This window comes from Prionailurus bengalensis, chromosome E4, assembly GCF_016509475.1.
Source record: "Prionailurus bengalensis isolate Pbe53 chromosome E4, Fcat_Pben_1.1_paternal_pri, whole genome shotgun sequence".
Taxonomy (NCBI): domain Eukaryota; kingdom Metazoa; phylum Chordata; class Mammalia; order Carnivora; family Felidae; genus Prionailurus; species Prionailurus bengalensis.
This window is the reverse complement of record NC_057360.1, coordinates 11633441-11658664: the sequence shown is the minus strand read 5'-3', so window position 1 is coordinate 11658664 and position 25224 is coordinate 11633441. Positions and strand designations below refer to the sequence as shown.

General features: G+C 38.3%; 1 protein-coding gene across 3 annotated transcripts in view; it reads left to right on the top strand.

The window, feature by feature from the left end:
- Positions 1–25224, top strand: part of NME7 (NME/NM23 family member 7) — a 262618-nt gene that overhangs the window by 108497 nt on the left and 128897 nt on the right. For all 3 annotated transcript variants that reach the window (XM_043568420.1, XM_043568422.1, XM_043568421.1), the window contains 2 exons: positions 15653–15717; positions 19110–19178. In XM_043568420.1, the coding sequence (XP_043424355.1) occupies positions 15653–15717; positions 19110–19178 (134 nt within the window). The remainder of the gene's footprint in view (positions 1–15652; positions 15718–19109; positions 19179–25224) is intronic.

The window sequence follows — 25224 nt, the reverse complement described above, 5'->3', positions numbered from 1 at the left end:
ATTATTGTTTCCGCTCTCTTTTTCCCTCAAATGTTGATAAGCATCAAAATGGTTAGAAGGAAAGAAAGCTTAAACTCTGAATCATTAATAAATTGGGCGATCATCCTGTGAACATTTCAAAATTTGCTAGATACAGATTTTATATTCTTCTGTTATTGATTTTATAGTATATACTCAGAAGATCAAAAAAGATAAATTATACGTATGTAGATAATGTGTATTTTTGCATATTGTAGGGGATGCAAACTTTTACCTTTACCCTCGTAGAGTTTTTTCCGTCCTTGATGGGAAGTACGTTGCTTTCCTGCTAATATGGGGAGGATGTCTTTCATGTGGGGAATTTCATCTCCTGCTATTAGAAAAAGAAGAAAGGTCAGAGTGTTTTTCTTGCATTTGCTGAGACACTTGAATGTCTTTAACTCACAATAGTCAATATCCCAGAGCAATGTGTTTTGGGGTGGCATGAATTATTTAATATAGATGAATTATTTAATTAAATGATATGTACAGGCCGATTAAACATTTTGACTGTTGTAGTATAACATAATCGGATTCTAGGGCTGGCAGAACTTGGTTTAAATTCCGTTCTGTCTCTGGGTGCCTAGGTGGCTCAGTTGGTTAAGCGTCCAACTCTTGATTTTGGCCCAGGTCATGATCTTACAGTTCATGAGTTCGAGCCCTGCTTTGGGCTCTGCACTCACGGCACGGAGCCTGCTTGGGATTCCCTCTCTCCCTCTCTCTATGTCCCTCCCTTACACATGTGTATGTATTCTCTCTTTCTCTCTCTCTCTCAAAATAAATAAACCTGAAAAAATTTTTAAATAAAAGAAATTAATTCAGTTCTATCTCTTACAGGCTATTATTCTAGGGCATGTTGTTTTTCTCTTGAGTATAGTTTGTAACAATCTATAAAATGAAGGTAATAATAGTACTTGCCTCCCAGGATTGTTGTAAGGATTACATGAAATAATATGAGTAGCACATACAATACATACAAGAAAGACTAATTGTTGTCTTCTAAATTTGTGTTATCTTTCCACAGTGTAGACTGGCTTCTGATAAGTGACTGCCATGTCAGAGACTGTATTTTCTAATTTTCCTTATACAGTCCTATCACTGGTTTTTTGAAAAGGCTGTTCTCCACTGAATTGCCTTAACGTCTTTGTCAAAAACTGTGTTTATGTGGATCCGGTGCTGGGTTTTCAGCTCTGTTCCATTGATCTATATGTCTGTTGCTCTTGATTACTGCGGTCTTGATTACTACAGCTATACGATAGTTAGGAAATTGAGGAGACTGATTGCTTTGACTTTTTCTTGGAATTGTTTTAGCTCTTTTAGTTCCTTTCCCTTTCCATATAATTTCAGAATAATCTTGTCTGTATCTACAAAGTATCTTGCTGGGATTTTGATAGGAATTACATGCAATCTATCAATTTGAGGAGAATTGACATCATTATTGTGTTAAGTCTTCTAAATCATGGATACTATGTGACTCCACTTATTTAGGTCTTCCAGCATTTTGTAGTTTTTTTTTTTTTTTTCAACGTTTATTTATTTTTGGGACAGAGAGAGACAGAGCATGAACGGGGGAGGGGCAGAGAGAGAGGGAGACACAGAATCGGAAACAGGCTCCAGGCTCTGAGCCATCAGCCCAGAGCCTGACGCGGGGCTCGAACTCACGGACCGCGAGATCATGACCTGGCTGAAGTCGGACGCTTAACCGACTGCGCCACCCAGGCGCCCCGTAGTTTTTTTCTTTAAATCTTTTTTAAAAAATTTTTTAATGTTTATTCTCGAGAGAGGGAGAGAGAGCATGCGCGCATGCATGAGCAGAGAAAGAGAGGGAGACACAGAATCCAAAGCAGGTTCCAGGCTCTGAGCTGTCAGCACAGAGCCCAGTGTGGGGCTTGAACCCACAAACTCTGAGATCATGACCTGAGCTGAATTCGGACACTCAACCGACAGAGCCACCCAGGCACCCCATCATTTTGTAGTTTTCATAACAAATCCTGTGCATGTTCTGTTAGACTTATGTCTAGTAATTTTTGTCTTTTTGAGTGATTATAAATGATATAGTTTCAGTTTTAGTGTCCACATATTTGTTCCTCGTATGTAGATACACTGTTGATTTTTGTATGTTTGTCTTACATCCTGCAACCTCGCTGAAGTCAATTATTAGTTCTAGAATACATTTTGTAGTTTTTTGGATTTTCTGTATAGACAATCGGCCACATACAAATGGAAACAATTATGTCTCTTTCTTATCTGAATGCCTTTTTCTTTTCTTGCTTTATTTACTGGCTTAAACTTCTGGTACAATTTTGAATAAGAAAAATGAGAAGGGGCATTCTTGCCTTTTACGATTAGGCATATCTTAGTTTTAGCTTTTTTGTAGATGTTCTTTATGAAATTTAGGAAGTTCCCTTCTATTCCTCTTTTTTTTCTTAGAGTTTTGACCATGAATGGGTGTTGAATTTTTTCAGAAATTTTGTTCTGCATCAGTTGATATGATCATGTAATTTTTCTTTCAAAAGCCTTTTAACATAGATGACATTGATTGATTTTTTTCTTTTTTAACAATGAACTAGGCTTACATTCCTGAAATAAACCTCACTTGGTCATGTTGCTGAATTTGATTTGCTAATATTTTGTTAAGAATTTTTGCAACTGTATTCATAATGATTTTGATATGTAGTTATATTGTTTTGTACTTTGCCTTTGGTATTAGAGTAATACTATTTTCATAAAGTGAATAGGAATTATCCAGTTTATTTAAGTTTATATTGCACTTTCTTTTAGCCTAACATTGTGTTTTGAATTTATGTTTTCAAAGGTTATTTAATTGCACAGAAAAAAATTCTTTAAAAATTTTAAAGTCTGAATAATAGTTGTAGGGGGCACCTGGGTGGCTCAGTCGGTTGGGTGTCTGACTTTGGCTCAGGTCATGATCTCACTGTGTGTGAGTTCTAGCCCTGCATTGGGCTCTGTGCTGACAGCTCAGAGCTTGGAGCCTGCTTTGGATCTGTGTCTCCCTCTCTCTCTGCCCCACCTCCACTCACACTTGTGTGTTCTCTCTCTGTCTCTCTGTCTCTCTCTCTCAAAAATAAACATTAAAATTTTTAAAAACAGAGTTGTAGGAATGCACTCCTCTTTACCTTTTCCTTGCTTTATTATTTAGAAATTTAAAAATATTGGGGCTCCTGGGTGGCTCAGTTGGTTAAGCATCTGACTCTTGATTTTGGCTCAGGTCAAGATCTTGCAGTTTGTGAGATCAAGCCCATGAAAGGCTCTGAACTGACAGGGCGGAGCCTGTTTGGGATTTTCTCTCTTCTTCTCTGCCCCTCCCCTGCTTGTGTGCATGTGGACATGCATGCTCTCTCTCTCTCAAACTTTATAAAACAAATTTAAAAATATTACTAATACTTCTGTGATTAGTTTTTTCCAATGTGAATCCTTGTGAATCTCTTATTTATCATTAGGATAATTTCAAGAGATGGATTTTTTGAATGTTTATTCATTTTTGAGACAGAGAAAAAGAGTGAGCTAGCACACGCGCGTGCACCCCTGAGTGGGGGAGGGGCAGAGAGAGAGAGAGAGAGGGCAGAGGATCCCAACCAGACTCTGAGCTGACAGCAGCGAGTCCGACATGGGGCTCAAACTCACAAACCATGAGACTATGACCTGAGCTGAAGTCAGATGCTCAACCAACTGAGCCACTCAGGTGCCCCTCAAAAGATGGAATTCTTATTATCAAAAGAAAAAATTTTCAAGTTTTTGATAAACCTCACTGCATCTTCCAGAAAGAGGGTGCCGAGTACTCCCATATGTGTGTGTATGAGATTGCCTGTTTCATTATATTCTAACTTCTAAATATTATTGTTTGATTTGGTGTATGGTTTCTTCTGATTTGTCACTCTGGGTATTTCTTCTTGTTTCAATCAACACTGTTCCAATGATTCTTTAGGAAAGTACTTGTAAATTCCCAAGATTTTGAGTTTTGTTGTTAACTTTTCTGGAAATTTTCTCGTTTTATTGTGTGGTAGTCAAGTAAAATGGCCCATGTAATTTGTATTTATTATAGTTATGTTGGAATGTTTAGAATATGCTTATTTTTTAAAAAATCCACTTATGTTCATAATATTTTTCATTGAGTCTGCAAGAGTTGGAGAATGGTATGTTTCTGTTTATCTCTCCTTTATTTCTAATATTATTTTTCTTTATGAATGCCATGTCATATATTCTGTGCATATACATTTGTGATACTCTGGTTTTACTTTTCAAAATATCCTGAGATATTTTTCCCCTGACTTTTATTTTGTTTATTGTTAATATTGCTACCCATTTGGCTATTTTGGTTTCGTTCACTATATAATTCATCTTACTTTCTATATTGTATAAATAGAACACAGTCGGGCTTTACCGTTTCACCCAAACTGAGACTGTCTTTAAATGGGGATGTGTAAGCTGATTTATCTTACATTTGCCACCTTGTTTTATGATTTTGATTTGTTTTTAACACTCTATGTATTAACTCAACTTTTATCCTGCCCTTTTTCCTCTTGTATGGATTTTTGTAGGGAAACTTTCTATTTCAAATTTTGCTTCAAGTTTTAAATATTCCTTATGAACCTATAGAAATTGTTTTACTGATGCATGCACCTGTCTCCAGACACAGGACTCTAGCCCTCTACAAAGTTCACTGCAGATATTTTTAGGAGTCCCTAGTGGAAGAGAGAAATCGGATAGGCCTTGTTTGTCGGATGCCACGTGAGGACCCCCTTCTCCCCTCTTTTCTTGCCCTGATTTACTCCTAGCATGTATCACTGTGTTTGCCAGATACTGCTGGCTTTGACCACACTGACTTTTCTTCTCTGGAGAACCATTGCGTCTTCCGGGCTCTGTTGTGCCTGTAGCTGATGTTGCTGTGACCCCGGAGACCTGTCTCTCCAGCATCTCCGTGCAGGCATCTCACTAGGAGTGACCCAGATTCTCGCATAGTCCCCTTGAGATGTCCTGGCAGCACAGGGTTCTCTTGTGGAATGGAAGGCATAAGATTTTAAGGGAACTGCTAAAATTAGATTCACGGTACTTTTGGAAGCAAAGCTACACATTCAGCTGAAGTTCCACTAGTTCACTCGTGATGAGGATTATCTGCTACTGCCAACATGACCTGTTAGTGCTGTTGTGTGCCACTGGCTATGCTAAGAATTTTACGTAAAAACACACATTTAATCCTCATAACACGGCTGTGAGGGACGAACTACGTGGCTTTGTTTTTTTTTTTTTTAACAAATGAGGAAAGAAACCGACACCGTGTAGAGGTGAAACTGAGACAGGCCAAGGAGAGGGCTTTTCAAACTGGATTATTTGCCAGGACTTACATCTGTGGCCTGGAGAGCAAACTGATTCTTAGCCCCTGGTCAGATATCTCGTGTGTAGTCGTTAGTAATCTTCCTCCTTCCATGCCATGCTCTGGGAGGTTTTACCCCTCTTTGGCAGCTCCAAGGCGAGAGAGAATAACTCATTTTTAACTCCGGGCTGTTTGGAGCAATATAATCCGAATTCAGTTCTTAAGGGCTGCCTTTCTGACTAAGCTCCCTTCCTTGTAGGGATGATGATGGGTAGCACAGCCGAGTCAAGGTCAATCTGCTAATATGGATTTGTTGCCCCTGACCAGATACCAGGTCAGAGGGAGAAACGATGGATTCTCAAAAATAAATACAATTTATGTATTTATTTAAAACTGAAAAAAAAAATCCCATCTTTATTTGTTTCCACTTTAGATGCAAGCTGGATTTTCTTTGTAATTTGGGGGAAAAGCTTGTCCCAATTCCCAGGACCCTCATAAAGTTGCTGCTTCCATACCCAAATAAGTCTTGGACATGATGTTAGCACCGCATTATATGTGTGCCTCATTATACCTGCTTTGGGTGACCTAGGACCCCATATCTGGCACCTGTTTATCCATCCTCGGTCATAGAAGCCTGGTGCCAATTTGTTTTCTTTCAAGTGATACCCCACCATGTCCTGTATTTAAATTGTGTGAAAATGTTGTGCCTTTGTGCTTATTGATACCCGTTGGTGTTAAAGTACCTGTTCAATTGCCTTGCAGTTTTTTTTTTCCTAGTAGGTACAAACCTGTTTTAGTTTAAATGGTTAAGTCTATTTCTAAAAACAGTATTTAAAAATTTTTAAATGTTTATTTATTTTTGAGGGGTGGGGCAGAGAGAGAGGGAGGCAGAGAATCTGCACCGGCACAAAGCCGGATGGGGGGCTCGAACTCATGAACCGTGAGATCATGGCCTGAACCGAAGTCAGAGGCTCCACCGAGCCACCCAGGCACCGCTCTAAAAATAGCATTTGAACGTCAGTGTACCTGAATATTTTATTGTCAGTTTCTTCTCTTACACTCTCCAACCATGATCCTTTTCTGAACTTTGTGGACAGAGGGAGGGTTCATCTTCTAATCCCACTTACTGATCATTTGGCCGTGCCTAGGATTTTTTCCAAGATAATTTGTCGTTGCCTATAAATCCTCTTATCAGAATCAGCACACATTGGAATACTGTACCTGTTGTTTTGTTTTTGTTTGTTTTAGTTTCTTTTTCAACCCTTCCCACTACAGCCTTTCTTTCTCAGGCTGCAGTATCTCCTCTCCTGTGTGAGTCAGATTGTCTAAAGAGGACACTGTTAGTGCAGCTGATAGAAACCCAGCTTGAATCTAATAATTCTCATTTAACTGGACTGTTGGAAGAAGAGCAGAGGTTGAACAGGGTTTAGGGAGACGTGGTTGACATCTCTCTTCTCTCTGGCTTTTATATTTTGCTCCTCTTGATTGTCAGGTTCATGTTCTGGGGTTTTTTGTTGTTGTTGTTGTTGAGAGAGTGTGAGTGGGGGAGGGGCAGAGAGGGAGGGAGACACAGAATTGGAAGCAGGCCCCAGGCTCTGATCTGTCAGCACAGAGCCCGATGCGGGACTCCATGCGGGGCTCAAACTCAGGAATCATGAGATCATGACCTGAGCTGAAATCTAACACTTAACTGACTGAGCCACCCAGGCGCCCCTGTCAGCTTCATGCTCTTAAGTAAGTTTTGCCCAATACCTTGGGAGAGAAGGATGGTTGCCAGCAGTGAAGGGCTTACCTACTTATGAACATAGTGGAGAGTGCTTTTTTCCCTGGTTCTAGCTTAAAAAACAAAACAAAACAGTGAAGGCCTCTGATTGGCTTTTGCCAATGATAGGCCCATTGCTGTGTGAATTGCTCTGGTCTTAGCAGAGGGCTGATAGGTCTTGCTGGTACCTCTTGACTTTTCACTGAGACCTTGGTCATAGAATTGTAAGGGAAAATGGCAGGCAGCTCCCATTCCAATCAAATGACCGGTGAGATCAGTTTTCTTAAAAGAGGATGGGGAGCTCTTAATCTCAGGAGAAGCAAGAGTTTTTAGAACACCAAAGCAATAGATGTCTGATATTAACGATTGGATGCAGGGTGGCCATTTACAAAGAGGCTTTTGAACAATCCGAGTGAAAGGTAGACAGATACAAACTAAGGCACTGGGATTGGAGATGGAGAGGTGATTTGACTTTCAAAAAATTTAAGAACATTCACGGAGTTATAAGCAAACCATTAAAAAACAAATTAGCTATGCAAACACCAGCCAAGGGGAAAAAAAACAAAGTCGTCTGCTTTGACCCTTTCGAACTTGTTTGCTGCAAGGCAGGCAATTTTACTTTTTTTTTTTCCTTTTGCTACTTCATTTACATAGTTATTGTTATTTGTTCAGTCATCTGAACATTTTCTGTCTAGAACAAAGTAAAGGACATATGGTTATTGACAGTTTGTTGTTTCGAGCTGTTAAACACAGAACAGGTTTCTTAAATGCCTCTCTATCCTGCCTCCACACATAACCAACTGAATATAAAAACAGCAATATCCTTGACTCACGTCTGACTGTTCTTGGCAGAATGGCAATATTACTTGAACTATAACTTTTTTTATTCGTTTATCTGTGAACAGAATTATTCTGTTCAAGTGGTACATCTTCATGGGGCGTGGTTTAATGTGATTATAGATTTGTAACCGATGTAGATTGTAGATCTCTTTGTGTTGGTTAATGCACGAGGCTTAATCCGGCTCCCATATTTAAATGATTCTTTTGTAATCCTGTGAAGCATCTTCTTTATCATAACAAGAAAGACCCTTTACGTTATCCGAGAGAGCAAATCGATTTTCATAATAATCAGTTTATTTGCCTCTTGAAATGTGGTGACGTTTGCACTAATGGTACAAAACCAAATGGTGGGTAACACTGCTGGTGCCTTAGCAAAAAGTAGCAAAAGACAGTGGAAGCAAACTGCACTAATAGTCAGGTTTTTTTTTTATTAAATTGTCATGTGCTTGCAGAAAGAGAAGCCACTTTCGCTTAAGAATGTCCTTGATGAAACAGAAAAAATTAATTTTATTCATTCTTGACCTTCAAGTATATGTCTTTTTAATATTGTGTGTGAAGAAATGAGAAGTCTGCATAAAGCACTTTTGTCCTATCCTGAAATATAATGTGATCTTTAGGAATAGCATTTGTATAATTGTTTTGAGTGTTGAGCTCAACTAAAAGTCTTTTTCATGGGATATCATTTTTACCCAAAAGAATGACTGGCAGACATACTGTGGTTTTTCACACTTAGGTATTTGGCGTGAATTTTTCTTGAAATTAAGTAAGCCTGTTATTTCAGAGAAATGACAACTGACAAAAATTGTTGCCAAAGCTAAAAATGCAAAAGAAGGTAAAATGAGAAATGAAAATCATAATTATGTTCTTGCAAAAGTATATTTACCACCTTAAGCTCGACAGCTTCCTAATAACTTACAGACTATTCTGATGAAATTGGTGGCGATGTTAACAAATGTGATTTTTTTTTTTCCCGGTGTACTGTAATGAAATGAGTCAGCATTTGGAAGATCTGCACAGCTGAGTGAACTAATATTTTCCAAATGATCAATGTGTAATGTTATAAAATCATGCACGGGTAAAAGATTCTTTCAAAGTATAGGATAGACCTGTGAATTTTAATGGAGCAGGGTAAAAAATTCATTGGTAGAAGTTTGAAGTTATATGTTGCAGTGAGATTTTAGGAGAATACTGTTTGTCAAAGAAGAATAAATACATTTACATTAAAGGCTATTAAAATACTTTACTGTTTTCTAACTAAATATACTTTAACCAGAACAACACATAGCAGCAGATCGAAAGCTGGAACAGATGTAAGAACAAGGCTGCTTTCTATTAAGTTAGACATTAAAGAGATTTTCTAAAACGTAAAACAATGCTACACTTCTCATTAAATTTTTCTCTTAGAAAATATAGTCATTTTTTTCTCACAAAATGTTATGTATGCCAACATGTGAAGAATTTTTGTTGTATTTAAATTAACATTTAAGAATTTTCTGTTTCAATTTGTAACGTAACAAATATTGACAGATATAACCTATATAAGTACAAGTTTTTTAGAATCTTTAATAATTTCTAAGAACTAAAGTGTCCATGAGGCCAAAAAGTTGTGAGAACTTCTGGCCTATTGGGTAAAATCCAAACATCTAAGTATGGTCTGTAAGTCCTTCTGTCAATGGTTTCTACCACCTCCCCTGCCTTCTCTCCTGGTTTCCCCTCTACCAAGATACATACATCGCTGTATCAGTGCCCAGTGCTCTCTTTGTCATGAACATCCATCTTCTTCCCACTCTCTGTCTAAAGCAGTCTCCCAGATGTTGCTTAGGACATTTATCTCTGGCAATACTCTTTGTCATAAATTCTACTTTATCTGAAATTAATGTAACCACTGCAGCTCTCTTGTACCTATTGTTTGCATGGTATTTTTTTCCATCATTTATTTTCAACCTATATGTGTCTTTATATTTAAAGTTGTTTTTTTTTTTGTTAATAGCATATAGTTGAATCTTGTTAATTCATCTAAAATCTCTGCCTTAAATGGGCATTTTTAGTGCACTAACATTTAATGTAATTATTGCTATGATTGGTTTTAGGTTTACTCTTTTATTATTTGTTTTCTATTCTCCTTGCCCCCCTTTCTTTTTTGGATTAACTGATATCTGATATGTATTAAATTCATGTACATCTTAAACCTACAATACAATGCTAAAATTTTTGCTTTAATCAGACGTGGTTTTTTTAAGTAGGCTTTTTTTTTTTTTTTTTTTTTTTTTTTTAAGTAGGCTTCCTACCCAGTGCAGAGCCCAACACAGGGCTTGAACTTAAGACCCTGAGATTAAGACCTGAGCTGAGATCAGGAGTCGCTTAACTGACTGAGCCACCCATGTGCCTCCATTAGGCATGTGTATTTTAAAGAAATTAAGAGGAAAAAAAATAATCTTTTGTATTTACCCACATACTTACTTTTAATTATGCTCATTTCTCTTGAGGGTCCTATTTTTAATCTTGTTACATTTTCCTTCAAGTTAAATAATTTCCCATTATCATTTCTTGAAGTAGGAGTTTGGTAAAAACAAATTCCTTTAGGGTTCTTTTTTCTCAAAGTGTCTTTATTTTATCATGCTTCTTGAAGTTTTGTGCTGGGCATGGAATTTCACATTGACAATTTATTTTTCTTATAGCACATTAAAAATGCTTAGCTGTCCACCTGCCTCCAGGAGAGGGAGAAGTCAGCAGTCATTAAAATTGTTATTCCCTATATACAGTGAGTCATTTTCTCTGGCTGCTCCAAAGATTTTCTTTATTTTTTATTATTAGACGCTGGATGATGATATGCCTAGTTTTGTTTTTTTTTTTTTTTCCTTTGAGATTGGTTTAAAAAAGCACAAAGTGGATTCAATAGGTCAACAAATTTGGAAAAAATTCAGCCATTATATCTCTAAATATTTTCTGTATTATTTTAGACTCCAGTTACATGTATGTTAGGCTTTTTGGTATTGCTTCAGCCTGATACTCTGTTCATTGTTTTTTCAAAAATTATGTGTTCTTTCTTCAAATGGGATGGTTTCTGTTGATCTCTCTTCAGATCGATTGACTCTTTTTATGTCTAAATTTATTCTGCTCTTACATCTCTACTGTGGATTTTGTAGTTCAGATGTTGCATTTTTCGTTTTTATTGTTTTTATTTGATCCTGTTTGTAGTTCTTAATCTCTGCTGATATTCCCTATCTTTTCATGTATTTTGAGTGTATTTCTCTTTTATTCGCTAAGCAGTTATAACGGTAACTTTAAAATCTTTGTTTCTTAATTGTAACATGTGCATCATCCGAGGTTGGTCTTCATCGATTCTCTTTGGTCTTGGAATAGGTCATGTTCTTCTGTGTCTTCGTGTTTCAAATAATTATGCATCATATCCTGAATGTTATGAATGAGATATTGTAAAATTATGGATATTGTCATCTTCTTGAAAGATATATTGATAGTTTAAATGCAACCAGTAAACTTGCTGAATTGATTGGGCAATCTCTGTTGCCCCTTCGGTGGGTGTTAACTCAAAGCCTCGTTCAGTCCTTTCAGTCATAGCTGGGCTTTTTGGAGTCTGCTTCATACCTGAATGCTTCAGTTTTCCCAAGATTTGAGCAACGTTTATACACAGAAGTCAGGCTTTCTTCTCTGGCTTTTCTTTTTCCTGGGATTATCTGTCTGCTCACTTTCCAGTGGCCATGGTTGCCTAAACCTTGTCTTCTAGTTCTTTAAATTTGCTACTTCTCTGGGTTTTCAATCAGAGTTTCAGTGCAGACCGTGGCTTTCCCCCCAGCCTAAATACTGCAAAAACAGGGAACCCACTCAGTACCTCCACGTACTTGTATTGTTATGTTTTTTTTCCCCCAGAGTTTATAGTTATTATCTGAGGGAAGGTTATATTCCAATAGGAGCTACTCAGCCATAGCAGAAACAGAACTCTCCTTTTTTCCTCCCCGCTTTTTATATTTAAAAAGCCTACCTTTACTTGAGGAAAAAATAGTCACCTAGGTGTTTTTCTAATTGATTGGGGGTTCTTTGGTTTTGTGTTTTTTTATTTTGTTTGTTTTTGCATTTACCTTAAGTGTATTTTGGGTTATTGTTTGTATATGGCATGAAGTAAGTGTGAACTTTTTCTCTCAGATCATTAAGCCAACATTTTTAAAGAATCCTTTTCCCTCTTTCTAACTTTAATTACCCATTTGTAATTTTCCAGTGTTCTCAAGTGTTTCGGTGTTTGTTTGCTCCGAAGAGTCTTAGAGTTCTTTAGGTCTGCACCAAGCAGAGCCGCAATCGTTTCTTTGGTTATTTCTGAATTCAGCGAACAGTATTTGTTCAACACCTACTACATGTTGGACACTACGCTGGGCGCTGGAGATACAATGAGAGCTGAAATGAACGTGGTCCTTGCCTTAGGGAGTTACATTGCCCAGCGAATTTTACATACCAGGCTTCCACGTATGCGTTTCTTTTTCTCATTAAACTTGTAGAAAGACAGTGGGATTTGGAGATTACACTAACATTATCATTTCAGGCAAGTTATCGATCCTCCAAAACCTGATAGGAGTGTTGCTTTAAGGATTAAGTGGTATCAATTCATAATAAAGAGCTCAGTCCCCAGTAATTGTTAATCAATTTTTTCTTTCCTAACTAATATTTTTCCTGTTGATTAATGACTTAGAATTTTGGTTCACATTCTCATATCCAATATCATCTGAGTCTTTGGTGCAGATTTTTAGTGGGTTATCTAACTTCTTTTTCCTAACACTCTTAATACATATCTTTCAAGTGTCTCTAATGTCAGCATAGCATCCTGCTTATGCCGAAGGCTTTATCTGCATTCCCTGGGCCCTTAATCTCCTTTAATTCTGGACTGTCCCTCCATTCTAAGAATTTCCCCCTCTGTTTGATATGGCGATACTACTGTAATATTTTATTCTTTAATTTCCTGCACATCTCTTTTTACATACCCTTCTTTACTCATTTTCATTCTTTAACTCCCAAACTTTAGATATTTTCTCAAAAATCATTCCTCCCAGGTTGTTTGTTTTGGTTTGTTTTTGCGTTTCCTCTTCTTTTTGTCAAACCAGCAGACCTCTGTTCTCATTTCAGCTCTAACCTGTCTTCACTCCTCATTATTAGCCTTCTACCTGTCTGGCTATTGGATGTAATCCCTTATCACCTATTTGGAATAGGGAGTGTATTCACTCATTCATCAATCATTTTTTAGTCACTGGATATGCTGTCTTCTCAAACACTGATCAGTGTTCTGTTCTAAGATTCTATGTTCAGAATAATTTGCTGCCTTTCCCCTTAATTGTTGGTTCATAACCTCCGTGGCAGCTTTCAGTGTGTAATCTGAAACTGGCCCCTGAACTCATAAGGAGGGACGGAAGAAACAGGAAGGCCACTCCAGATTGGCGGGTGGCAGTTTCAGAGAGCAAGGAAACTTACATGCAAGGCTTGCATTGGGCAGCAGCCAGGCAAGTGGATCCCACATCCACCTTCCACATCTTAAAAAGTTTCTATAGAGGCCTTCTGGGTTCAGTCACGCATGCCATGTAGGTATTCTCAACACCACATCCTTATCTCAAGGCTGTGTCCTTGGAGCAGCCTCTGGGAGTGGGAAAGGCAAGCAGAATGCACATTCCAAGGATGTGGGAGGGAGCAAGGAGCCCTGGAGTGCCCGGGTCCAGCTCACTAGTCAGCTGGCCATCATTTCATCTTGGTGTCCTTCCCCAGGAGCTCAATCGGTTTGTTTTTTCTTACTTGTTTTCTTCTTAAAGATGCTATCAACCTGTCAGTCACTTGGACTCAAAACCTTTATTTCTACATCTTCACGCTCTGTGTCCAATTTAGTCTTGTTAATTCTTGTTTGGAAATGTCTTATATTAATTACTTCTTTCTCTAGTGCTGCCATCCAAGTTCAGTGAGCATGCTAGATGATTTCAAAAGCCTTTGTTATTCTGTCTTTTATTCCTTTTCAGACTAGCTTGCCTGTCATTATTACATCGGTAATCTTCCTAAAACACTATTTGTCCTGTATTCTTCTGCTCAACATTTTCAGTGACTCTCCGTCTCTTTTGGCAGTGTTTCCTCTGGAGGAAAAATACTCTGATGATGGACCCCCAGTGTTGACATAAATTATTGTAATTATAGTGCAACTTAAATATGTCCAAATATAAAACTAAATATAAACCTTTGTGCATGCAACTGTACAGCTGAAGCAACTTACAAATTCATCACCAACAAAACTATAAAATGGATAAAACTTAAGTTAACAACACTGATTGGATAAAGGATATTTGACAAAACTCAGTCACCAAACTCAACGCCGATATGATGCAGACTGCTGTGAGTTGGCGTGGGCGTGTTCTACCCTTCAGACTTCTGAGAAACCTTTGTTTTTTTCACAAGACACCCTGGTATCATTTGGTCTTCCCTTGGTACAAATGCATCATTTGAGAAATAGATCTATCATTGTCTTTTTTTTTTTCCCCCTCCTATCCCTCAATCTGCTGCAATTATAATAGCACTACTTGGCTGCAGTAAAATAGTAAATAAAAGTAAATAAAACGGATACTCTTTGGTGATGTTGGGTTACTAGGTAAGCATCAAGGTCGTTCCAGAATATATGGGATAGGGGTGTGCATGTGTGGGTGTGGGTTTAGTTGACTTGGAAAAAAGAAGCTTAGAAGATTTTTTTTTTTTTTAATTTTTTTTAACGTTTATTTATTTTTGGGACAGAGAGAGACAGAGCATGAACGGGGGAGGGGCAGAGAGAGAGGGAGACACAGAATTGGAAACAGGCTCCAGGCTCTGAGCCATCAGCCCAGAGCCCGACGCGGGGCTGGAACTCACGGACCGCGAGATTGTGACCTGGCTGAAGTCGGACGCTTAACCGACTGCGCCACCCAGGCGCCCCAAGCTTAGAAGATTTTTATACTAAACTAATGGAATTTCAAAATCAGTCCTAGACTCCCAGAATCTACAGACCCTATTATAAAAAGCGCTGATCTGTGGGATAAGGACCCAGTTCCTCATGTTGATATCCAAGGCCTTCATCAATTTGAATGAAGTCTCTTTTCCTTTTCAGCTGTTTTCTTTTTTTTCTTTTTCTGACTTCTTACTCTCATGTGAGCATGCTCACATTTTCTTAGACCTGAGCCTTCTGTCCTTTTATACCTGTGTCCCCATGTAATCCCATCTATCTACAGCCTTTAAATACCATTTCGTGCTCTCATTTCCCCTTAAAGCTTCTGCTACCCTTCAGTTATAATTTGATTTTTCGTCTTTGACCTCATCCTTGGAACTCCCATACCCAGTACTTTGGCATTTCATTTCATCTTTTTTTTTTTTTGTAATGTTATTGTCAGTGGTTTATTTTGCATGTTCCCTATATCACTAGACTTCAGGGGTCTTAAAATCAAAATAATACCTTAAAGATCATTTACATCATCTTCAGGACAATTGTTGGTCTTCTGAAGTACTTACTTGGTAAATCAAATGATTACACGTGGTGCTCAATAGTAGGGATTTAGTTTCCCTTAGAAAAATAAGTGGTTTCTTCATATAGAGTGTAAGCAAAGTGCCCTGATGTAGAAAATTTGCATTTCTAAGAAACCAAAATGCCTTGGCAATATTGTATTGTATTTTTGCACTCATTTGTTCTGTATTTTTAGGACTCCTGGGAAAGATCCTCATGGCTATCCGGGATGCAGGTTTTGAAATCTCAGCTATGCAGATGGTAGGTAGTTTGCAGTGAGTCATAACCTATTGAGAGATTTTTTAAAAATGTTTTACATTGAATTTTCTCTGTGCACTTGTGAACTCAGCACATTAAAAATAAAAAGATATAGTTACTGAACCTGATAACCTTATAATAAAAAATGTTTTTGAGATGATTTTACCCACAGAACCTTTCACTGAGAGAACTCAAATTCAAAGGGTAATTTAAGCTTATAAAATCGGTTTATAAAATTCCTGGGACTTTAGTTGCACAATGAATATAGACAGAAACAATGTAGGTAGTTCCTACAAACAAAAAATAGTGTTAAGTTGAGTAGTTATAATGAATTTTTGGTGGCCTGGATTGGTGACTGAGAAGAGAATGGAGAAGGAGAATCGGTTGAGATTTTTTTCCCCCTAACCAGGGCCTTTTGCTGGTTTCTGGACTTTCCCTCAGAACCTTCTTTGGAGTTAGTGCATTTCAGCCCCTCTGTTGGCGGTCACACCATTGGACCTGCAGAGCCCACGGCTGTTCTCGAATCGCCCTGTGGACACGTTTGTAGGAAGCCCTTCACTGAACGAACAACATCTTCTTTTGAGCTCACACCTTTGTTCTGTGCTTACCCGTGCACTTGACAAGAAATTGGGTACCAATTGTTACAGGAATCCGATAAACCGTGTTTCAAGGCCAGCAAGTTTATGCTGTTTTGATAGTGAATTACCAGCTTTGGAGCTGAGATTTTCCATATATATATATATATATATAATATATATATATATAATATATATATATAATATATATAGTTCCATATATATATTATATATATTATATATATATATATAATATATATATATAATTTATATGTTCTTTTTCTGAAAAGGAACTGCTTTTGATTTCTTTTAAGTCTTAGGATCATCCAAAATCAGGGGTCAGAGCAGTAACCAAGATTCTGACCACTTTGTGTCCTGATTAGTAGGAATGCCTACAAGCCAAAAAGAGGTCAGAAATATCAACTGGTTTGCAGTCATCGGGCAAAACTTGGAGACTAATGACAGAGTTGATATTTGAAGAACCTTATCTAGGATTATGAAGAAATTGTTAGGCAAAACGTTCTAAAAGTATTGGATTGGTGTTATATTCACAGGATTGTGGGACCTAAGCCTGCTTTAAAAGTGTGTATTTTGGGGCACCTGGGTGGCTCAGTCGGTTGAGCGTCCGACTTCGGCTCAGGTCACGATCTCACAGTTCATGAGTTTGAGCCCCGCGTCAGGCTCTGGGCTGATGGCTCAGAGCCTGGAGCCTGCTTCCAATTCTGTGTCTCCCTCTCTCTCTGCCCCTCCCCCATTCATGCTCTGTCTCTCTTCTGTCTCAAAAATAAATAAACATTAAAAAAAAATTTTTTTTTTTAAAGTATGTATTTTGTAGCAAATTTAGATTTAAATATTGATCTGACTCTAGGCCTACAAGCTAGCATGGTCATTGGCCATAGTAGGTGCTCAGTGAAAACAAGAATAATAATAAAAAAGATTAATTGCACCTATAGGGGAGGCATGGTTGCTTAGTGGCAATCACAGCCCTTGAGTCTGGGAGTCAGGAAGCTCTGTTTCTTTCTTTCTTTCTTTCTTTCTTTCTTTCTTTCTTTCTTTCTTTTTAATTTTAATGTTTGTTTATTTTTGAGAGAGAGAGAGAGAGAGAGGAGGGGCAGAGAGAGGGAGACACGGAATCTGAAGCAGCCTCCAGTCTCTGAGCTGTCAGCATAGAGCCTGATGCGGGGCTTGAACTCACAAACTGTGAGATCCTGACCTGAGCTGAAGTTGGAGGCTTAACTGACAGAACCACTCAGGTGCCCCAGGAAGCTCTGTTTCTGAATCATGGGTCAGCTGCCCTCTAGACTCGTGGGTCTGCCGGTCAGTGAGAACATTATTGTTTGCCTCAATGGATTATTTTACAAACCAAATGAAAATTAAAATAAATTGCAAATTAAATTAAAATAACCCTACACAATGCCTTGTGGAGTTTCCAATGCAAAATATAAGTATTTAAATTATAGATTCTGTTATTATTTTGTTATATTAAAAATTCAACAAGTTGTGGGAATGTAGGCTAAAACACTGAAATCGAAACAAAATTCACTGACTGTTACAGTCATGTTGCCTATGAAATAAATCCTCCCAGTGTGAATTATTGCCTGGGCAGGCAGAAATTTCTTAGTGATCTGCATTTTTGGCAACAATAAAGAAACAAAATAGGGAAGAAAATAAAATTGTAAATCCTACTTTAAGTTTATTTATTTTGAGAGAGAGGGTGGGGGAGGGAGGGAAGGAGGGAGAGGGAGAGAGAAAGTGCACAAGCAGAGGAGGGACAGAGAGAGAGGGAAAGAGAATCCCAAGCAGGGTTCCTGCTGACAGTACAGAGCCTGACACGGGACTCCATCCCACAAACCATGAGATCATGACCTGAGCCGAAATCAAGAGTTAGAAGCTTAACTGACTGAGCCACCCAGGTGCCCCTAAAATTTTAAATTCTGAGCCAATTAAAAAAAAAAATTAAGGTCTTAGTTCTTGAGACCCTAGGACTTATTTTTTGTTTATTATTTATTTTGACTGTCACTGTCAGTGCAGAGCCTGACCGGGTGCTTGATCCCATGAACCGGGAGATCATGACCTGAGCCTAAATCAACAGTTGGATGTTTAACTGACTGAGCCACTCAGGTGCCCCAACCCTAGAACTTAATGAAATTTCATTTTTAATTAAATTTGAATCCAGCCTGGATAAGAAAGAGTCTTTATAGATTTATCTTATAAGCATTCTCTTACAATTCGGTTTGAATTTCGATTTCCAGATGACTCGTGTAAATGCTAAGGAGGGATTTTTCTAAATGTTTGGGAGGAAAAGGGTACTATTTTTGGCCGCTGCAAAATTGGAAGTACATTGCATTAGTAATAGTTCTGCTTCTGCTCATCTATCAGTAAACAACATGACACTGTATATAAATTTTTTCGTGTGCATGGAGAATGAGGCTTTATTCAAAGAGAGGTATAGTGTAGTGGCTAAGGGCATGACAGGTGAGGTCAGACTGCTTGAGATGGAACACACAGATCTGAAGGTTACATAACCCTTATGTACATCGTGTGACTTATGTCATGGGGTTGTTGAGGGGATTAAATGAGATGATGGCGTGCAGGTCCTAGAACAATATTTGATATATCAAGTGCTCAATAAATGTTACGCATTTTTATCATTGATGAGTTTATCTTCAACGACACTTTTTCAGGGTATTTAATTTGCGCAAGGTTTAGATGTTAAAGAAAATACATCCAGGAGGTCTTAAGTGTTGAGTTCTAAGCGTGGCACATTTTGCGTCCTTTTATTGGTTGACTTTTGTTCTGTTTTGTTTTGTTTCAATATAGTTCAACATGGATCGAGTTAACGTTGAAGAGTTTTATGAAGTTTATAAAGGAGTAGTGTCTGAGTATAATGTAAGTATCAAAGCGAATGTGAGGCATTGGTACTGAAAACAGTTGTGTATCTTAAATGTTGGGGATCTCATCTGAAATTTATTCATAATCATGAAGGTATTTACGAGTCCACCAGTTGCTAGCTGATCATATCCAGTGACTGAGGCATTCTTATCCCTGAGAGCCACTGGCTCAGCTATTAAAATTTATCATGTTGTTTCATTTATGAAACAAAAATATACAGGCGTGCAAGAAAATCACAAAAGACCTTGCTGGCATAGTGACACCCTTAAACGTTATCTATGAAGTTAATAATATTCTCAGGGTAGAAGACTCTCCAGGATGCTTTAGAAAGTTAAAAGCAAATAGTTCTTAATGGTACAGTATAACTCCACAGCAGTATTTAACATCCATTTTAATGGTATAAAGGTAGGTAGAATCATCCGAAAATATGGCTGAGACTGAAGAAGTATATTTATTTTATTTTTATTTTTTTAAGTTTATTAATTTATTTTGAGAGAGAGAAAGAGAGGGGGAGGGCCAGAGAGAGAAGGAGACAGAGAGAATCCCAGGCAGGCTGTGCCCTGTCAGTGTATAGCCCAATGTGGGGCTCGAACTCACAAACCGTGAGATCATGACCTGAGCCAAAATCCAGAGGCTGATGCTTCATTGACTGAGCCACCCAGGTGCCCCTGAAGAAATACTTATTTTTCTGGGAAAGCCTTTATCTTTCCTTCTATTCTGAATGACAGCCTTGTTGGACAAAGGATTCTTGGCTGCATATTTTTCCTGTTCGGCACATTTAATCCCTTCTGCCCTGCCAAGTTTCAGTGGACAGGTCTGCTACTACCCTTGTGTGTGCACCCTTGTAGGTTAAGGACGGTTGGTCTCTGGCTGCTTTCAGAATTCTCTCTTTAGCTTTGTAGTTTGCCAATTTCACTATGATATGTCATGGTGTTGACCTGTTCCTGTTGATTTGGAAGGGAGTTCTCTGTGCCTCGTGGACTTGGATGCCTGTTTCCTTCCCCAGACTAGGGAAGTTCTCAGCTATAATTTGTTCAAATAAACCTTTTGTCCCTGTCTCTTGCTTTTCTTCCGGAATTCCTATGATATGGATATTGTTTGGTTTCATGGAATCACTTAGCACTTTAAATTTTTTTTTTAAGTTTATTTTTGAGAGAGAGAGAGAGAGACAGAGTGCGAGCAGGGGAGGGGCAGAGAGAGAGGGAGACACAGAATCTGATGCAGGCTCTAGGCTCTGAGCTGTCAGCACAGAGCCCGATGTGGGGCTCAAACTCGTGGACCATGAGATCATGACCTGAGCCGAAGTCGGACACTTAACCGAGTGAGCCACCCAGGTGCCCCTGGAATCACTTAGCTCTTTGATTCTCCCCTTGTGATCTAGTAATTTCCTTTCCCTCTGTTTTTCGGCTTCGTCATTTTCCATAATTTTATCTTCTATTTCACTTGTTCTCTACTCTGCTTCTTCCATCCTCACTGTCACTGTATCTAGTTAATTTTGCATCTCATTTATAGCATTTCTTTTTATTTTTTAATTTTTTTTAATGTTTTTATTTGTTTTTGACAAGAAAGAGACAGAATGAGCGGGGGAGGGGTGGGGAGAGGGAGACACAGAATCTGAAGAAGGTTCCAGGCTCTGAGCTGTCAGCACAGAGCCTGATGCGGGGCTTGAACTCACAAGCCGTGAGATCATGACCCGAGCTGAAGTCGGACGCCTAACTGACTGAGCCACACAGGTGCGTTATAGCATTTCTTTTTTTTTTTTTTTTAATTTTTTTTTAACATTTATTTATTTTTGAGACAGAAAGAGAGCATGAACAGGGGAGGGTCAAAGAAAGAGGGAGACACAGAATCTGAAACAGGCTCCTGGCTCTGAGCTTTCAGCACAGAGCCCAACGCGGGGCTTGAACCCATGGACCGCGAGATCATGACCTGAGCCGAAGTCAGACGCTTAACCGACTGAGCCACCCAGGCGCCCTGCATTATAGCATTTCTTAATTCATCCTGACTAGTTCTTAGATCCTTGACCTCTACAATAAGACATTCCCTGGGGCCTACAATGCTGTTTTCAAGCCCAGCTATTAGTCTTACGACTGTTATGCTAAATTCTTGTTCAGATATATTGTTTATGTCTGTTTTGTGCAAGCCTCTGGCTGTCATTTCTCCCTGAATTTTCTTTTGAGAATTCTTCCCTTTTGTCATGTTGGCTACGTTTCTGTCTTTTGCGTGTTTTAATAGCTTGTTATATATCCTGCACCTGAGAGTACTACTATATTAAAAAGGGGTCACACACTGTCCAGGGCCTGGCACTTCAGGAAGTGTTTTTCGTGTATGTTGCATTCACTCTGTTGTTGCATTTTTGCTGCTCTTTCCCGCTGGTCGGTCGTCTGCAGAGCTTCCCCTTGCTTGTAGTGGTGGGGTGTTCGGACTTTCAGCCAGGTGTGCTTTGATTTGTTTGTTGAAGTAACCGTGGAAGAAACGTAAAAAGTCAGGTGGAACCTGATCCCAAACAAAAAGAAAAATCAAAGGGGAGAAAAGAGGGCTAAACAGAGAATCAGCTAAATCCAGAGAAAGAGAAAGGAAAATAAAAAAGAATAAGAGAGAGAAAAGGTGTAAAAAGAATAGAGTGAAAGTGCCGGCTACCCAGGTTCCCTCCAGACAAAGTGGCAAACAGTTGAAAACTCCGGGTTTCGGCTCCCAAGGCTGTTTGCAGAATAGAAACTGGCACTGTCCATATTCTCGCTCCCCAGTCTGTGGTTCGGAGAGGTTTTCCTCTTGTGCTAACTCGATACTTCAATTTCATAGCCCTCCTCTCTCTCTCCCTTTTTGTCTCTCCAAAGAAGGGGTTCCTTCCCCTCTGTGCCTACTCCGTTTTATCTCCCCCAGTTCACGTACCCTCCCTCCCTCCCACCAAGCTGTCTCCCTCCGTGTGTGGAAATGCTTTTGCCGCTCTGCAGGTTGATTTCCTGGGGGTTTCTGGGGGTTCTGACCTCAGTACAGCTGTGCTGAGAGACAAGGGAAATCCCAGTCCCCCTACTTCTCTGCCCTTTGAACTCCACCCCTCCTCTGAAGAAATAATATTTAAAAGGTGTTTAGAGGGCAATGAAATACATTCTTGAAAACAAATGACTATATTCAAGTAAGCCAAGTATTGTTCTTGAAAATAACACATAATAGATATTTTATCAAAATTAGTTTCCTTCCCCTCTGTATCAAATCATCTTAGATTTATTCGTGCTAGTGGACTGCCTCCTGACCTAGGTTCCTTTAAAGAGAATTTTGACTTTTTTTTTTTTTTTGCATAAAGGTTACTGTTCCTGACAATGAGACTAGATTCCCTTCTTCTCCCCTTCTCTATGACTCTTCCTTTCAACTGACCTTAAAAAGGAAAAATGCACTGGTTTGAACCTTTGTCTTATTTAGTCCTACAGAGTAAAGACCAATTGTGAAATAAATTTCGTGTTCAGCATACTGGTGGTTCCCACCCTGATTGAGAGGAACCAGAGTAGTTTTCCTTCTTTTATAGCTTACTGACTCTAACCTTACTCTTACCTGCTTCTTCATTTTAGAGTTATGGCCCTTCCTTCCTTCCTTCCTTCCTTCCTTCCTTCCTTCACAAGCAAGCACCTGCAAACCTTCTTTTATTTGTTCAATTTTACTTTAAAAAATATAATTGAAAACCTCTACCTTCCTTAATCCATGTTATATTATAGCTTTATATAAGATTAACTGCATATAAGATAAACTCATGGAGACATATCCTCTGATCTTGAGTTATATTATCATACACTATCACACAGTATTGAATTTGGTAACAGATAGTTGAGGACACTAGTATTCTGTGTACCTACCTCAGGTGGGCCACATTTCCCTTTGGGAAATAACTTAAAAAAACCCTCATCTAACTTTAATGTCTCCTATATTGTGCTTTAAAATATTACACATGTAATTTATGTTTTACATAATATATACTCGTGGAGTTTTTTTGATTTTGGGATTTGGGAGTTAAAAATAAAAACATCACTGGGTGGAGGTGACACCCCTAAGAAATCAGGAATTTAAGTGACAGTAGCAATATCATACTTTAATGTCAAGATATCCCAGAATAATTGGTGTTGATGCTTTCTTCTGTCTGATATTTTCAGGAGTATATTCTCTGTAATTACTATTTAAATCTTATAATATTAATAACAGAGCCTGCTTAAGAAAAGGAAATATGGGCTGTTTGGTAGAAAAAAACTACATTATTTCAGAGTAATTAATAGCCTCGTGAGTCATTTTTAGTAACGCTTATCATCTTTTATTCAGCTTGAAATGGTTTATTCAGTGTAAAAGAAATATTTCAAATGATAATTGGTTTGTAGTTGTCTCTTAATGGGAAAATGGAGTGTCTACGTGAACTGGAACATTATCCAGGTATCTTTAAGAGATGTTCTGTACTTATAGGATATAAAATTTTATTGCAACTAAGGAGAGCTGTTTCTTTGAAAATGTTATCCAGAGGGAAATAAGGATGTTTTTATTCAAGGAATATTTTATTGACGTAAATAATCGGGCGGTATATTATCTCCTCACCTCCTTTAAAAGTTCTTTTCCCACTTAAAATTCTGTTTTGTTCAAAGTGTAAGGGTCTGGATCCATACATACACTGCAAATGCATATGGTTGCGGTATCTTTCACTGCTTAATTTGGGACACCAAAAATTGGCTAGCAAATCCTGAGTGTCACTTGTTATTGTGACAATTGTATATCCCATCAAAACTCTTAGTTCTCATGACCGTTAATATTCGGAGCTTGAGTTTAAGTTCAAGGAAGAGGTAAATTTTTCAGTGCTGCATAGTACTATGTGTCTCTTAACTTTAGGAGGTTTATCTAATTCAGAAAGAAGAGCCTATAAAAGTAATGTTAAGAGGCAACCTAAAGGGACAGAAACAGGTGATTTGATTCTTACTCTGTCTTTTCGCATAACACTTTACCCTGCTTGTCTTCAGATTCGTGTTTTAAAATAAATGATAAGACCTCTAAGGTCATAACAGCGAGTCCATTCATTTTATTAGCCTAAACTTAAAGATCTGTGGGTGAAATGGTCCTCTTAAATGTAGGATATACAGTGTGAAATAGGACGACATCACTGACATTGTACCAGATACTATACATGAGTTCTAGGGGTTCCCACATTCCTTGCTTCAAACTGTGTATAGACTTTTCTTATCTCAAAATTCAGTGCAACCAACTTTCAGCTTTCTGAACTCAATTCCCTTCTCACCAAAAACTTGTGGAGTCAGATGCTAGGTTCAAATCCCAGTCTACCAGTTGTGTGGCCATAGACAAGGTATTTGCCTTCTTTAAGCCTTAGTTTACCCATCTGTAACATGGAAGTAATGCTATTATGTACTTTATGAGATTGCTGTGATCATTAAATGAAAAAAATCCCGCGAAGGAGTTTCACATATTGAGAGTACTGAGAGAGTATTAGCTGCTTTGTTATTACTATCGCTATTATTGTATTTGACATAATTCCTTATAGTAGATTCGGTGTTGATCATTTATACTTGCATTTGCTGCGTCAGCATTTACAAACACAAAAAAGTGATAATTCCTATCTTATTGTATTATCACGATCCACTTATTTGCTACATAGACTGAGTGTCTGCTATGTGCCAAACAATGTGTTCGATGCCAAGAATACAGAGGTGAACAACCACAACAACAAAAGCACACTATCTGCATTTATGGAGCTTAAGTTCTAGTGAGGATAGATATTAAATCAGATGATCCCATCCTAACTACCTAAAGGACAGGAGTCAAAGGGCTGTGAAGGAAACAAGCATGTTCTTTTTTGGTTTTGTTAACTTTTTACTTAATTAAAAAACCTAGGTGACTTGAGAATTTTGTTGAGTCCATTTTGTTTTTTTAAGCAGCACATTATGCTTTTGATAGAGTCCTTTTTCCAACGTGTTTTTTCTTTCCATGTTGTGCATTTGCATAGCCCTTTATGTCTGCATTTTTCACGGCATCTGTGATTAACACTGAAAGGCAAGGAGAG